The 17,783-nt window shown below is 45.3% G+C and overlaps 1 protein-coding gene across 7 annotated transcripts in view; it reads right to left on the bottom strand.

The window, feature by feature from the left end:
- CTNNA2 (catenin alpha 2) overlaps window positions 1-17,783 on the bottom strand; it is a 510,292-nt gene that overhangs the window by 448,375 nt on the left and 44,134 nt on the right. For all 7 annotated transcript variants that reach the window (XM_044429090.1, XM_044429093.1, XM_044429092.1 and 4 more), the window contains exon 2: window positions 7,350-7,545. In XM_044429090.1, the coding sequence (XP_044285025.1) occupies window positions 7,350-7,545 (196 nt within the window). The remainder of the gene's footprint in view (window positions 1-7,349; window positions 7,546-17,783) is intronic.

The following is a 17,783-nucleotide window of genomic DNA, read 5'->3' as shown; positions in this document are numbered from 1 at the left end:
ATTTACCCGTACAAAAATAGGCAGTGTTAGATTAAAAAGAAAACATATGGAAGTGTAATGGACTGTAACAAGCATTGACCTATTCTTGATTTCTAGTAAAAATTTAATACTTGACATTTCGCTGCTGATAAAAATCAGAATTCTGTGGCAGCTTATGTTAATGCAATATAGATAACCTTCGCTTATCAAGAAATGCATAATGTATTAGTGCTTCAAGAACGGAACAGTATCGGAGCAATGAGGCAAAGAGATAACAGAGTCCTGTACATTATTGTTTTTATATATGCCATCACTCCTGCAACGTACTGACACTCCGTAAAGGAAGGTTGGCATGTCTTTGCCCTTTTGGGGCTACTTTATGGGAATGCGTCATTCCCTCATTTGCACTACCAACAACCCACTTCATTAGTTTGAGAGAAGTAGAACTGACTGGTCTTTCTGGACCCCTAGTGGGTTACAAAAGCTGCCGCTTAAATATCAATTCAAGAGGCCACATGTTGCCCATATGTTAACTCAAGACTGGAAGGATGTTTAAAGCTTCACTGGATCACCAGTATGAAGACCTGTGCTCCAGTCCTGGTGCAGCAGAGCCCATGGATGGTCATGGGGGTATAAGTCTGACAAGCAACAGGGTATAGTCACAGCCAGTTTTTGCAAAGGCAAAACGTTTTTGCAAAGGCAAAAGTAAACAGGGGCAAGAGTTCCAGGATCCTGGATTGGGCTGAAGAAACAGACAATCTGGTCCGACGAAGTTCATGCTCAGTTGGACCCTGACGCTGATTGCCCCCTCTGGAGCTCCACCCACTATGGAAGAGTTAGCTCTGAAGCTCCAACCCATTATGCAAGGATCCTACCTCTCTTGGGATTCATGGAAGGTGTGTTTGGCAAGATAGTTCCATGAACAGAGAACTGCTTTCAGGCAGGGATGTTCTGGTCTTCTGATGGAACCAGGTTTTGGAGTGGCCGTCTCAGATAGTCAACACACAGGGGTCTTGGGCACAGTACATACCTGGCTGTTAGACTCAGGTTTGGTGGAGAGGCCCAGGCCTTGTTGCCTACTCTGAGTCAGCAGTCCCGACCCCTCATGCCCAGGCCCAGTGCCATCCACTGGGTAATGCCAAGAGCGCTCTCTCTTTCTCTCTCTCACACACACAGATTTTCAACTGTGATCACTGTGGCATCATCCCCAACATATAATCCTAAAATGAGTGCAAAATAGCTCATTAGGCCAGAGTGCTACATTTAGAAAAGTGAGAAACAAAATGATTTTTCTGAGCAATGGCAACAAAAACAGGTAACACTGAGATGATGGGGAAGACAACTGAGGCTGTTTGCTGAACTCTGTCTCTTCAAATAGAGGACAATACCCCGAACAAACAAGGAGAGCATCTGTTGCTGCTGAACTGAAGCAAACAACCACTTCCTGTCCCATATTCATCAGCTTGTGACGACAAAATGTTTTTTAGTCTAGCAGCCTGATAGCTTCTAAAATTAATAGCTATAAAAATGCGATCACTTCCTAAGAGCAAGCAGGGGTCCCTCCTATTCTCTTTGTGTGGTGTCTGGAAGTATTAGAAAGAAAATGAATCTGACAATGAGTAAGAAGGTATGAGAAAGAAGGGAAACCATCCATTGCATCTGCTTGCAGAACATGCGTGCAAGAGAAAGGCAAGAATGTTGCTGTGGAGACAAGAACTATGATGAAAAGCACCAGGGGTTAAGTGACTGTGCGAATGCTCAGAGGCAGTTAACACAAACATTTCATAATTATTTGAAATTTGTTTTTCGGCGCCAGGCGAAGACCTTTTTATTTCAGCGGCATTTTAACTGTTAATATTACTGGATTTTATCTGGCCAGGCGGCTTATTTTATATTGTATTTTTGTATTTTTAATTTAATGTTTATATTTTTTGTAATTTCATATTATAATTATTTTTAATTTATTGTTGTAAGCCGCCCCAAGGCTTCGGCGAATGGGGCGGCATAAAAATGTTTTAATAAATAAATAAATAAATAAATAAATAAATAATAGAAATGCACTAATGGTGCTAATTCAAAAGGGTGGCTAATAAACTGATGTGCCACTCACTGCTTTCTTTCATCACTTAACAAACTTAAAAAGTTGTTTGTTGCTTATGACCCTGCTATCCATCCGATCCCCATAATCTCCGAGGGCCTGTGCAATGTCTGCACGTTTATCACAAATGTTTCCTATCATCCTGGAACAGGGAATTTAATGCTTTCACAGTCTCCATTTTCTGAGAGCTGAAAGATAATTAATGGATTTGAAGAGGCCCTGAAAGGACTAACAATAGAATATTTGCATAGAATGACATTTAGCACACAATATTTCATGGAACGAGCAATGGCAAAGCTGAATCACGATTGGAATGGATGTCAAATACTTAGAACGAGTTATGAGTAGTTCCCCCAACAGAACATGATGAATAGTTATAGATACATCAGCACAAGTCCCAACAATAACACAGTTAAATTTAACATGGTCTCTGCTCCGATGTTCTGATATTTGTGGTTCCCATCCATGCTCTGATCCACTGAAAGCCATTTAATGTTACCGCTTGTAGCAATGAATTTCATAACTTGGCTGCTCATTGCATGAAGTGCTTCCTTTGATCTGAAAGGCACTTTCATTGGGCGATTCCCAAGTTCTAGCTCCACATTCTCTCTCCCCATCACACTAATTTTGTAAAACGTTCTCCTAGCCCCTTCTTATTCATCTTTTTTTTATGTACGAGGATGCTCTGACGTTTATGCAGCCTTTCCTTGCGGAAAGATTTCCAGCCTCTTCACCATTTTGGTAGACCTTTGTGGCAACCATTCCAGGTCTACTTGACCTGGTTGTTATTTTTGAGCTGGGAGGCTCCAAAACTGTACGGAAGGATGTAAAGGGAGACTTTGTCAACTGCTTTGCTGAAATCAAGATATACTACAGCATTTGCATAATCCACTAATGGCATTTGTATCTGCATTCAAGCTTCAAGAAGCCAGAAGGACTGATGTCTTGGCTGATGTGTGACATGGTCAGTAATGGCATTTTGCAATGCAACAAATTGTACTTGTCTGCAGCTTGCCCATATTTTTTCTTAGTCTTTGAGGCCCACATCCAGATGGAAATATGGAGTGCTTAGGACCAGCCATTGTGCCCCATTGGTCCTCTCTCGTCTGATGAAGCACCTTTCCTGAATTCTGTCGCTGGAAGAATCCTCCTTTGACTTGGCCCATATCTGGTGTGTGTTCCCTCTCTTAAATCTTCCACCTCAGACTTGCCTCACAAAAGACCTTGCACAGTCTCCAGAAAGGATTGTGCTCCGGGGATACTGGTGAGGAGGGAGCAGGGAAGGTTAACTGTGTAATCTAATCTTCTGAGGTCACACTGCATAATGAAATCAAGAGGCATGCTCACAAAATGTAGATTTTCTCCACAACACAGAATTCATCTGAAACCCCTGAACTGCAAGTAACATTCCTCCTTCAGCATGAAACTGAATATGTGCTGCAAATGCTTTGCCAGCCGTTCCTGCCATCGGCTCCAGTGTGAAAGGAAAACCGTAATCGTGTTTGAAACACTGCTCAGAACCTCACCAAATCCGGGAAGGCACCCTTCCTCAGCGGAAAATTCAAAAGAAAGACGTGCCTGTTTAAAAATTGGAATGAAAAGAGCGAGTGCATCTATTTTCAGCACTGCTTAAACTGCTCTACCTGCAACCGTGGAGATTGGATCACCATCAATTGTCCCAATAGCAGAAGACATCCAGTGCCTGCTCTCAAGCTATGCACTCAACCAAAGGAATTTCTATATGATTTCACAGCTTACGACTGTATAACTTGCCTTTGGCAACTTGCCTTTAGAAGCAGTGCCCCCTTAACCTGCTCCTTCAAGGGGAGGGCGACCCTACCTAGGAGAGGTTGCGCTACCCGCTAAGAGCATCTCACTCTTGTCTGGAACGGGCTTCAGTTGCTAGCCCTCAACCAGCCAGGCACAGATTCAGCACATCCACAGCAGATGGATGACAACACTCTACAAAACTCTGGATGACCCACTCAGTAGTTTCATGCAGATGCTAAATAACATGGGGGCAACCCCGTAATGGACAATCCGAGGGGCAGAGCAATATCCCCCAAGCACCACCTTCTGGGGTCTACCATCCAACTAGCAGAAGAACCTCTGCAATGTGGTGCCCCTCACACCCCACTCAGACAGCCACCCCGGAAGGTATGGTTTCGAAAGCTGCTGAGGGGTAGCAGAACGAACAGGGTCACTCTCCCCCAGCCTCCAGCGTCATACAGGGTGACCAAAACTGTTTCTATGCCAAAACCAGGGCTGAACCCTGACCAACATGGATCCAGATAATCTGTCTCATCCAAGAATACCTGGAGCTGGTTGGCCACCTCCAGCTCAAGAACCTTGCCCAGGAAGGGGATGTTTTCCACCAGCCTAAGATTGTTCAGTTCTTCTGGGCCAGGGAGGGTTTCTTTGGGAGTGGTCTCACCACCACTTGTTCTTCTCCTAGGGAAGCATTAATCGGGCAACAGTTTCCCCCCTACTGGATTTCATTAGCCAAGAGGGGCAAAGATCCAGTACAGACATGGCTGCATGATGCTGTCCAGGCACCCTGTCAACACCCTTGAGCTGTGCTAACTGGAGCTCATCCAACATAACTCGATCAGACCACACTGTGGATATCTCCCCTGAGCCCAGTGCTATCCCATTGGAGTCCAAGTTCCGCCAAATACAAGATACCTTGTCCTGGGAGTGCCTAGCAAGCATATTACAGCAGGCCTCCGATGGCTCCAAGATGTCCCTGGAGCTGGGGTGTAATAGGCACTCAACGACCCCAGAGAGCTCCACTGGGCAGCACATAGAAGATGGAATGGAGGCAGCCAGATATTGCTTCTTTGCTGCTCCCACTGCCTCCAAATATATTTGACCGTAGGCACAGACCATCTGCACTCAAGCTGCCTCTGGATGTGTTTCATGGCGCCCAGCTCCAGGCTGCACCACAGAGCCACACGGCTTAGAGCCTGTGCTAAGAGAGGGTGCTCAGCAGTGAGCCCGTCAGCCCCTTGGGTCACCTCTGTATTCCAGGGACGGAGGAGGGTTTCAGTCCTCTTGCGGTTGGCATGCATCCCATCAGCCACTGTGCTCCAACGCCAATCCCCAGGTGTGTCACTCCCTGCCTTTGTCACCTGTCTCTTTCTCATTGGTCCACACATAAACTTAGGTGGCCGAAGAGGCTCCTGCAGCTGCCACTCTTTTCAGGACATTCTGGGGTAATTCCAGGACTGTGGAAACCATGATCCTGGGATCAGATCAGACAAGCCATAGTGATATTGGGAGACCTTAGAACAAGCCATTGTTTCTTGCTCTGGTTTCTAAAGACCAAACTTACCATGGTGAAATACCATGACTGGGTATGGACAACACACCAAATCAAGAATGGAAGAAAATCACCACGGCTTGCTCTGCTCAGGGAGCCCAGCCACTGTCTTGTAATCAGACAACACCCTCTCGTCTCAAACTCACTCTGATTCTTGTCCCAAGAGACACAGAATTAGTCTTGAAATGGATAGTGGTTCAGTTGATGGGTTTTTAAAGAAATGTTTATATGTGGAGTACATTCAAGCTACGGGGCACTATATTTTCAGTTTCATTTCATTTTCAAAGCAATCTGTTCTGCAAAAGGAGGAGAGAGGAGAGGAGAGGAGAGGAGAGGAGAGGAGAGGAGAGGAGAGGAGAGGAGAGGACTACCTTTGAATTCTGCGTGAAGTCTTCAGTTTATTGTGTGTGTGTGTGAGCGCATTACCACCTAGGAAGGCCTCAGTAGTTATAGGTGGCCTATAAATACATGTTCAAATAAATACCTAAATAAATACATTTATAAATAAATTACATATATATAATAAATACAAACATAAAACATGCCACCTGGACTATCATTATACAATATGCAACCAGATAAACATGTATATGACACATACTATAGCATGGTAGAGGCCTATGCAAAGAAGAAAAATTTGACTCATTCATTCAGAAGCTATGTAGCTAAAGAGCTATAATCACTGTGGAATTAGTAAAGGAATGAATGAATTTATAATTTGTTTAATCATTTCAACTTTATTTTTTAAGCCTGCTCTGCAGCCTGAAGGGTCCTGAGCACTATGGATGCGTGAACCTGCAAAACCCAAGCTTGCCAACTTACTCAAATGCGACTCCAAAGCTACTCCTAAATCACATGTGTATCATCCTGGAAACTGCCGCTGCTGCTTTTTAGCCCCAAAATTTGTGGCTATTTCTGGGCTCATTTTGTCCAAATGTGGGCATCAATGGTCCCCTTTTTTGAAATGCACACATTTTTCTCCCACCGATTACATTCTGTTTGCATGCATTTTGCAAACCTCCCTTTTATATTCATTTTCAAAGGCATGCATGCTCTGCATACAAGTTTTCTGCTCTGTGAAACACTTTTCAGCCTGGGAGGCTCATGACGTGCCGCAGCAGGTTGCCCTGAGGGACACACACGGCTCTGGGCAATGCATGCAAGCTGGCTGCATCCTAGAAAAAACCAAACCGAAAGAATTTCTCACACATTTCTAGCCAGTGCAGCTTACAAATATCAGAAGCAAGGCAGTCTCTGCCCACGAACTTGCAAAATAAAAGGCATAATTCAAAGGCATAGGCATAACCCTAACCCTCCTCAAGAGGGAGGAGAAAACCGAGAGCAAAATCCAGCGCTAGATGCTTAGGCATGAGACTTGGCAGGAAGTGCTGCTGGAGCTTCTCCCTCCGACAGCATTAGAAGTGGCAGAGGAAGGACAACTCTGGGAGCTGCACACAGGCATGATGGAGGGGCAGCTGACAGTTGCATCAGTTCCCTCTGAAGAGGGAGATGGCATCCAACACATTATTTGATCTATAATTAAACCCATCAGTTAAAAAGTCTTGTCGCATAATACAAAACCTGGTTCCAAAGTACCTCTTCACAACAGATGACTGAGATGATGCATTTAAGGGGGGAAATGTGCCTCACACAATCAGTATGTGAAGCAGCTTTTCTGACGAGAAGCCCCATGAAACAATTGCCTGCAATAAATAATTTTGAGAGGCAGATTTACACAAAGCACTGCACACGGTACGATGCTCAAGTCTGTCGGGGGCCTTGCGTAAGAGGAGGCGAGGCCGCCTGAAATAATTCTGCATCGAATTATCACTGCACCCTGGTTTGAACATTGACCCGTGCTTGCATTCAGCCTAAGCAGTAATAACGATGCTATCATTACCCCGAACACCAAGGCAATCAGACCCTTATTTGTCAGAGGTGCATACCCACCTTGCTTGCGCACATCCTCCACAGCAGCCACCAGCTCGTCTTTCAGGTCATGGCTCTCCTTCGCAATCTGCTCTCCTTTCTCCAAGAAGTTTTGCGTCGCTTGTTCAACGGAAGCCGCCAGTACATGAGCCTTCTTTGATCGGCCTTTCTTTTTACTCGAGGGCCCTTTGTTGCTTGTATTCACAAGGGTCGTCACCTTTTAAGGACAAACGAGAAAGTGTTTTTATACGCACAGCTTTCACTTGCTTCATATTCAGTCATTCTGAACAGACACAAGGGACACAGACGTAAGGGGCTTCCTGGGGAAAAAAAGATCAAGTGGAATCCAATTCAGTTCTTAGATCCAAGGCACAATCCAGTCCAGTGCCCAATGGGAATGTAGCCCTTTTCAAGCACCTGGAATAATAGAAATGCTCCTTTCTGGAAACAAGCAGGTTGGCAGAGCTGCCAACCAGACTCCTGCCCGAAAGGAGCAATTCCATGTGTTGAAGGGCATCCCCCCAGCAAGTGATAAATCTCCGCTCTTGCAATGTAATTGGCAAGAAGAAAATCGATGAGATGCAAAAGAATTATCAGCTGTATAACCACCATCTTGTATTCTACCCACCTCTAAATAATGCATCTCTGATGAGTGACCATCTCAAGAAAGGCATTGGCAGAGTATCGTAATCCAGACTGTATGGCAATAGGAGTTGATTTAGGAATTTGCATCCCAACAACCCAAATTTGCATTCTTCAAAGTTCTATCCATTTCACTTTGAAGGACATTCCACCTTGTTTCTGTATCAGGTTGCAATCTGTTGGCTTTTTCAAATGAGAAGCCTTGAGAATATTTCCATGCATATTTCCCAAGGTATGCATGAACTGTTCATCACATCCTTGAAATCTAAACTTTCTTCTCCCATTGAATAAAGCAAGTTTGTGTACATTTTTTCAAAGAAAAAATTTTTCAAATACTTTTTGGAAATGTACAGACTTAGGGTGAAGTTTGCAGTCAAGGCTGAGTTCAGTTTGGGAAGATGCAAGCGAGGGAAGTCCAGATCACAAATGAGCTGAAGTGTATTTCTCACGTGTGCCCAGTCCCGGCTCATTTAGGGCTTTAAAACTGAGTATTAGCACTGTGAGCTGGACCCTGGAGAGCCCGGCATCCAACAAAATCCTTTTAGTATGGAAACTATATGCTTCAAAGTTGTGGTACTAGACAGATGTCTCACTGCCATATTATGCACACATGACGTAACCGCAGCACTTGGGGAATCCCCCCTTACCAACTATAAAGACACATACAGTCAGGCCATCCTTTGAAGATACTGCCAGGCAGAGTGTGAGGAACGCAAGCTCCAGGTGTCACAGCTTCCCTGACCTGTGTAACGTCACTGACAGCCACACTTGGCATTAGCCCTGTTCCTTAGGCACAACATGGGTACCTATTTCCCAGCTGTCAGGTGTGTTCTCGTAACAACTTCCAGGCTTCAAAATCTTCTATGGCAAGAGAAATGCTCCTTTGTTCAAAAGCATCGTCTGAAGACATGAGGGGCCCTGAATAAGGGCGGTGAGGTGGGGGGGGGGCTCCATTTATAACCATGACACGCTAGTGAAAGACCACTGGAGTATCGCTTTAACCTTCCTGGCGACCGTGACCAAGAGCCAAAAAAGCCATTAAACAAAATGCTCCGAAACACTTTGCCACTTAACAGCACTCTGCCTTCTGCGTCACCTGCAGGCATTCACCTCAACAGCATTATTACTACCTGACATCATATCTCATTTAACCCAAATGAAAATGAAACAAGACAGAGCCTGGCAAAAGGGCATCCCATGCCAGACTACTAAATTATATTTCACATTCCCCATTAACTGGAGTGGAAATCAAAGGGATCGTGCAGAACATGCAACACAACGACATCTGCGCACAGTGCGCCGAGCTGAAGTTGCTGGTTATTTTCTTGACCATTTGAAGTTTCTAAGGCACACGCTATGCTCAGAGCGCAGGGAAAATCCCCACCGCCTGAGGAGGGGTGAATGCAGTGCATGCAGCCCTTCAGTCATCCATTCCTCGTGTGATTCCAATAGCAAGATGGGGAGGGCAACTCTCTGCCCCCCCCCGCTCTCACATCCCCTCCCAGCCTTCAGCCCCCTCCTCCATCCATAAGGAAGAAGATCTGAAGTAAGGAACTCTATTCTCCATGTAATTGAGAACCTGCAAACTCCAGATTCTGAGGAACTTGCAGGTCCAGCCCCTCCGCTTGATTTTGATTTTGTGGAGATAAATGATTGAAAGGGGCTCTGTCGTTAGCATAGCCAGTTGTTGCACCTGGAATACTGAGCGAGCTCATAGCCCCTCACGCAAGCAAGGGCAGGTGAAAGGTGCTTTGGAAGTCTGAATGCTGTTTTGAAAGCTTGAAAGCTTTGGAAGCCCGTCCCAGACAAGATGGCATTCTGGTTGATTAGTAGATAACCAAACATAGGGAGTGATTAGATGCCATCAGGTCATCTCCACCTTGGGGAAACCCCACGAGTGAACGCAGCCGCCACCCCACAAATGCCTTGCCCTTGCAGGACTACCTATCTCTTCAGTTCTAAACTCAAGGCTGTGCCTTCTTTTATGGAACTGATCTATCACATAGTCATTCTGCTACTGCTTCATAGTCACATAGAAACAGAACAAGTCAGAAAGAGTCTCCCAGGCCATCTAGTCTGACCCCCGGCTCCAGCTGGCTCTGCTCATGACATGCGTTCCATGTACATGTCCAGCCTATCCTTGAACATGCTCACCGAAGGGGCTTCAACCACCCCCCGTGGAAGACCACCCCATACCCTTGGGGCCCTAACTGTCAGGAATTACATCTTCATCTTTGTGCTTGTCATCTCCTCCTGCTGTCTTTGACTTCTTTCCCTGCCATGATGCTCTTCTCTAGGGAGTCTTGCCTCCTCCTGATGTGTCCAAACTACAACAGCCTCAGATCCTCATTTTTGCATATAGTTCTGGCTTCTTTTGATCTAGGACCCAATTGTTCATCTTTTATTGACCCAACTATTTGCAAAGCAATCCTCCAACACCATTTTTTGAACATAACAATGTTCTTCCTGTCAGCTTTGTTCACGGTGCAGCTTCCACACTGACACCCAAAGATCAGAAAATCACACTCCCTCTGAAAGATCTGACATTGACTTGGGGGATGCTTTTGGATCCAGTACTGCTCGAGGGAGGGAGGGAGGGCTTTTGCCAGGCTTCCTTGGGCCCACCTGCGGTGCCTCTTTCAATTCCTAATTACTTCTGCTTCACAGGGCCTTGTTTAGGTTACCATAAAGCACTCTATGTAGGGTTGCCCTTGAAAAGTGTTTGGAAACGGGAGTCATTAGTGGAAATTGGCTACCCTGTTGTCAGGAGATTGCTTGGTAGGCCACATTATACCAGTCTTAGATGGCATCCCCATTCCCCATTCCCACTTCTGGGAATGCTGCAGATCAAATAAATTCAGCAAGTATTTTATTTATTAATTTATTTATTTCATTTTTAAGTAGGAAAAAGTGCATCCTCTAATGTGAACTGTTAGCCCAGTCATTGCATTGTCAGTGCAAAGGCATAATATAGCGTGTGAAAGAATTCTACAGGTCCTTGCTCCTACTCTGAAATCCAATTTTAAAACTTGTTCGCTCCATTACGAAACAGAATAAAATGTTAGCAACTCTCCTAGCTACTTGGCATGCAGCTAAAACGCTATTCCCACAGTGACAGGGAAAGGAAGCCAGGCACTAAACAGCATTAAAGGGATAATCTGGACAATAATAGGAACTGAATGCCATGGCTGTTTTGCTGTTCTATTCAACGGACAGTGTGTTGAGCACAAACTGGTAACATCAGAAGGGAAGCAGAAGGAAGGGCAGGCAGAGGCTGGCAGCGATCACCACTTGCCTAACATGCCAAACTGAGAGCAAAAGATGAACAAAAACAGTGGGAGATGCAAATAGTTTCCTGCTAAAACAATGAGGAAGATACCCTGCACAGATAGGCACATGCAAGCTGGAATCTGTTAATACAAACATAGAAGCAGAGTGAGCCAGAAGGGGTCTTCCGGGCCATCTAGTCTGACCCCCAGCTCCAGCCGGCTCCACTCACGACATGCCCACCATGTGGACATCCAGCCTATCCTTGAACACCCTCACCAGTGGGGCCTCAACCACCTCCTGTGGAAGCCCATTCCACACCCTCGGGGTCCTGACTGTCAGGAAGTGCTTCCTGGCATCCAAATGGAAGTTTGGCTCCCTGAGCTTGGCTCTGTTGGAATGTGTCCTGCCCTCCACCGCAGGGGAAAACAGGTCTCTACCCGCCTCCGTGAGACACCCCATTAATGATCCTGTTAATGAACTGGCAACTGAGAGTCTACACAAGTAGGTATGCATTGCTCAGAACAGGAGCTGTAGGCACACAGTACCACAATCAAGTCAGTGTGCTTAGCACGGTTTGTGGTTTTGCACCATGATCTGAGCGACAGGGTGCTTTCTATGTTATCCTGGTTCCATCCTCTCTGCTCAGTCCTCCCACTCTGGACATCTATCCCAGCAGTCACTGCGCATCGAATTCAATCCCTATTGCTACCTGCCTATGTTGCCTGCCTCTTCCTTATTCGCCCAGACAGAGAGGCTCAATGGCTGGAGTGGCTCTTGCAATTGCTGCTCTTTCCAGGGGCCTCTGTGGTAATTGCGTACCAGGACCATCTAAACCGTGATCTTGGATTCTCCAACACAAAAAGCCATGGTGGTGTGCAGAAATCATAGAACAAGCCATGTTTCTTCTTGTGGCTTCTAGAGACCAAACCTACCATGGTGAAATACTGTGAGTAAGTTCAGAAAACACAACAGAACAAGAATGGCAAAAAACCACCATGGCTTGTCATGTTCTGAGGCCAACCAGTGAATTCATAGTCCTTTCTTGATTTACAAAGACAGGGCAATTTGGTTCTTCGTCCGGTAATGAACTTCCACACCAAAACTCAAGGTGCCAGAGCAGGCTCCCTCACCCCAGTGCCCTCCAGTTATTTTGAGCTGCACCATTCAGCACTTCCGATGATCGGCCATGCTGGGTGCAGCAGATGGGAGGTCCAGAAGACTAGGCTAGGGAAGAAGGCATGAGATGAACATAATTAGAAATGGACTTCTAAGTGCTGTTTGGCGATCTGAGCATTCCGCGGATTCAATCGCTCTTGTACCACTCCATAGATAATGTTGGACATCAACCACGCACCAACACATGACCAAGCTATTATCTCAGTGTATTTTTTTGTATTTTTGTATTTAGTGGTAATTTATTACGTTCTATTTTATTTCAATGTATCTTATTGTGTTGTAAGCCGCCCCGAGGCTTCGGCAAGGGGCGGCATAGAAATGTAATAATAATAATAATAATAATAATGATGATGATGATGATGATGATGATGATGATGATGATGATGATGTACATAAGAAGAGTCATGCAGAATTGACCAAGGTCCTTCTAGTCTAGCATCGTGTTCACACCATGATCCATGGAAAATCCCCAAGCAAGTTATGAGAGTAACATAATCTTCCTACCCATACTCCCCAGCAATTGAGGGCACATGGCCCCTGATACTGCATATCCCTATCAGGTTTAGTGGCCATTAGTACATTCTCTTCCATGAATTTTCCTAATCCTCTCCTGTTCTGCATCAGCTGAGAGCCCATGTGAAATAGAAGAGAGGCATCTGTACCCCACGTGAGGCTGATGGTGCAATTTTGCCCTTTGAGGCTCAGGGCAGGATCCAGCACACCCCATACTGTGTGTCCAGCCCTCTGCTACATTCTCCCTTCTAACATGGAACAGTGCCTCGGCTAAGAGGAATGACTAGAAGGCAATGAAAGGTTGAATGCCAAACCTTGAGAAGAACAGTGGGAAATAAATAAATGAATAAATAAATAATATGACTGACCGGTTACCAAACGCTGCCTTTCCCCAGGTTTCCCCAGGGGCAAAAGGGTAACAAGAATAGAGAAACACAATTTGGTCTGAGAACTCTAAGCTGCATATAATAAACTCACATAATAGCAGACTGGATATTAGCAGTTCAGTGACCTGCAAGTCTTCAGATGGCTGCAATTTTGTGTCATGGTATTTAGAGACAACTCTGCGGACTATTTGGGAAATTCTAGGATCACTGAATTATGAGTATGGATTCTAATAGCCAGTTTGGTTGAAAGGGGCAAGGGCTTGCTGGCAGCCTGTACACATTATCCATCTTACAAGTGGATTTCATCTGACCCTCAGAAGCTCTTTTGATAGAGCACTTATTCCTGACTCTGAAATGGAAATGCCCACCATGAAGATTTATTTATTATTTATTTATTAAAACATTTTTATGCTGCCCCATTCGCCGAAGCCTTGGGGCGGCTTACAACAATAAATTAAAACCACATAAATTAAAATATAGACATTAGAATAATAATAATAATTTAACACACACACACACACACACACACACACACACACACACACACACACTATAAAATAAGCCGCCCTGGCCAGATAAAATTCAATAGTATTAAAATTTAAAATGCTGCTTAAATAAAAAGGTCTTCACCTGGCGCCGAAAAACAAATGACGGCGCCAGGCGGACCTCTCTGGGGAGCGCATTCCATAACTTAGGCGCCACCACTGAGAAAGCCCTCCTCCGAGTAGCCACCCTCCTAATTTCTTTCACGGGGGGCTCCCGGAGAAGGGCCTCTCCTGCCGATCTCAGGGGGCGACTGGGCATATATGGATGTAAGCGCTCCTTCAGGTAACCAGGACCCAAGCCGTTTAGGGCTTTATAGGTCATCGCCAACACCTTGAATTGAGCCCGGACTTCAATGGGGAGCCAGTGAAGCTGACGGAGAACTGGAGTCATGTGAACATAACGCCCAGTCCCCGTCAGCAGCCTGGCAGCTCTATTTTGAACCAATTGAAGTATCCGGACCGTCTTCAAGGGTAGCCCCACATAGAGCGCATTACAGAAGTCAAGACGGGAAGTCACCAGCGCATGAGTTACTGTTGCGAGGCTGTCGTACTCCAGGTAGGGGCGCAGCTGATGAATCAGCCGAAGCTGGAGGAAAGCGCTCCTCGCCGCTGCTGTTACCTGAACTTCAAGTGAAAGCTCCGGGTCGAGCACTCCCAAGCTACGGACCTTGTCCCTAGGAGGGAGTGCAACCCCGTTCAGGACTAGGTTCAATTCACCCTCTGCGAAGCCCGAACCACCAACCAACAGGACCTCCGTCTTGTCTGGATTGAGCTTCAGATGCTTTGCCTTCTCTTCCACAGCCACACGTGCCTATCCCAAAGACTCAGGGCCACTCCAGTAACATGCCTGCTGCCGAAAGAGGAAGGTCCATCTCAGCATCATAATTGGTGGCTTTATAGATGGCAAACACGTAAACATCTGAAGTCCCCCAACCCCTCTGAACAAACACATCTTTTTCAGGTAAAGCCAAAGATAGTTTTTGACCTACAGGCTGCTTTCTGAACCTAGCAAGAGGTACTTTGGGGTGGGGTCAGGAGGAGAGTAACTAAGGAGCACTAACAAGGTTGAAGCCATTTCCCATCCTTCCCTCTAAGGAAATGAAGTTATTGTTGGTAAGTGCAAGACTTCCTTCTTTAAAGAAGTCGGCATGTTAGCATCAAGGGACCGCTCAAAGGCACAAAGCTATTCCACCCAAAACTGTAAAATGGGATTAAAAGAATAATCCAGAATAGATTGCACAGAAATGGGGAGAGAAGAAAGAACGTGTAGTTGCAAATGTCCCTTGAGTATTTCAGTCTTGGTTTTTATGGGTGCCCAGCTTTCATCACCAATTTGTTAGGAGCTCCTCCACTCTTCCCCCTACAGTCTGTGTTGGCAGACAATTAGGAGCACACTACTAAAGATGTAACTAGGAGCTCAAAGGAAACGTAAAGCAGGAATTAAAAAGTAATTTGGACGTGATCAGCTCCTTCTGTGGATTGCTGACCTTCCTCAGCTTGTATGAAACCCAGGTGGGCCGTCAAAACACACCTTAAGAGGGGCATCCTACAGGTGGGCTTAATCTCATTTAATATAATTCTTGGCATTACCTTGAGCGAAGGATACTGTTTAAAGCTAAGTGATGAATGGGTAATGCTAAAAGTTGGAGGCACGTAGATATTAATGTTAACAGGAGAAGCAGTCTGAGAGGGAAGGATGTGCCTTATGCCTGCTAATTTTAGAAATGGGAAGCTTTATAGATTGACGACACTGAAAGGCCTGCATAAGCAACCTTAGATTGAAGCAGCTCAAATGCTGAGCCCGGCATTTTAAATTATGATTCCGGTGCACCTGGGGGAATCTGGAATGACATGCAGGACAGGAAGGGCAAGAGAAATGAGGAGCGAGGTAGGTGTTCACAAAGAATTGCCAACAGTTCAGATGTGTTCTGCTGAAGAGACAACTTTCCTGAAAGTACGATATGGCAATTCAGGATTTTCCCAAGAAGAGATTGATTCTCTTGGCTACTTGCAGAGCCCTTGACAAGCCGCATCTTGATCCTCTGGCTTCACGGCAAATATCCAGGCCTCCAGGCCTCTGTCTTTCTGTAGCTCTATTAGGCACTGTGTGGAATTAATGGTTCTGGTAACGAACAAATTGTGCAAAAGTTTGAATGAAAAGCGAGGGATTTCCTTTGTGAACGCAGAGCAAGAAGAGCAACCAAGAGGCAAGAAACTGAAGTGTGGCTTTAAAAGAAACAAAAAAGACAGAAATTTTACTGGTGTGTTTAAGCATCATTTGCAGACCCTTCGATACTACTGTGAAATTTAATCCAAACTCATTCATTTCAAAGCATTGTTAAGGAGTGAGTGCATGTTAAATACTTTTTCCTAGAATTGTAAAGTTGTAAAAGGTGACAACAAAGTTTAATCCAAACTGAAGTGCACAGACTTCCCCTTCCCAAGCATCTTCTATGTAAGAAGCCGGGATCTTCAACTCCGGACTGCTCTGGGGCATAGGAAGTTGTCCAGTGTGAATCAGCGCATTGGTCCATGAATCCCAAGGTTGCCTGCTCCCTGTGATCTTTGCATTTGGAAGTGCCAGCGTTGAACCTGGGAGTATATGCATCCATATTATGTGTGCTCTGCCATTTCCCCAATAAGAGGAGCACTGAATGAAGGAGAATACAATTCTCACATTAAAACGGATCCTTCCTCCCATTTCCGCAGCTATTTCCCAATTTCTCCCCAGCACACACTCACTCACACACACACACAGTGCCAGTATGTTTTAACACTCCAAGACACATTCGAGTACAGCAACACCATGAACAACTGGAAAGAAAACTTCCATACTAGGCTGGTAAAACTAATTAGCTATTGCAAAAAGGTGTGTGTGTGTGTGTGTTCCAAAAGAAATCCTAAATATTCTTGTTGGAACAACAAGCATCGTCTTTCCCCCACCCCCACCCCTGCAAATGGGAACGCACCTTGGAATCTTAATTTCTCTTTTGAATACCTGCCATGACTTTTGACTTTGACCTTTCAAGTCAAACTGTTATTTTAATTACATTTTCTTCAAGAGCTAATGTGCTGTGGCATTCCGTTATTAAACATTTGTGGCATTCAGGACACTGTACATGTGATGAAAGTGCCAGTGTTAAGCTAGATCCAAAACCTCATGGGATTCTGCCCAAAGGGCGTCCCAACTGGTAGCTCTGGAGATTTACCATTTAAACCAAGGGTACTTTCCAAAACACCTCTCTGTGGGCATGCTTCAAGTACCTTTTTGGAACCTGCTTGTTGTACACAGTGAGAAGATCTTCTGTGTGCAGTACGTTTTTATCTCAAACTAAGCATGTATACAATTGCATCTTTATTTATAAATACCTAACGATGGTCATTGTACTGACAATGTATTCCTGATCAATATTTATGGATGAGAAAGCCAGACCGTAAAGGAAGCTGACCGAAAGACAATAGATGCATTCAGAACATGGTGCTGAAGGAGAGCTTTGTGAATACCATGAAACGGCAGAAAGACGAACAAGGGGGCCCTAGCTCAAATCATGCCAGAGTTTTCCCGAGAAGGAAAAATGACAAAACAGGCTGTCATACTTCAGACACATCACAAGAAGGCAAGACTCCCTGGAGAAGACAATCTTGTTAGGGGAAGTTGAAGGAAGATGACAAAATTGTGGGGCCCACCGTTTAAGAAAAACGCAGACAAGCTGAAAAGGGTTCAGAGGAGGGTGACAAGGATGATCCAGGGACTGGAAAAAAGCCCTGTGAAGAGAGTTTGAAAGAACTGGGCGTGCTTAGCATGCTGGGCAGGTTGAGAAGAGAAGACCGAGTGGGGTTATGATAGCACTCTGCAAGTACTTGAAAGGCTGTCACAAAGAGGAAGGACAGGATCTCGTCTCAGTCATCCCAGAGAGCAGGAC

Source organism: Varanus komodoensis, unplaced genomic scaffold (assembly GCF_004798865.1).
Source record: "Varanus komodoensis strain SLA01 unplaced genomic scaffold, ASM479886v1 scaffold2, whole genome shotgun sequence".
Classification (NCBI taxonomy): Eukaryota; Metazoa; Chordata; class Lepidosauria; order Squamata; family Varanidae; genus Varanus; species Varanus komodoensis.
This window is presented reverse-complemented; position numbering and strand designations above follow the sequence as displayed.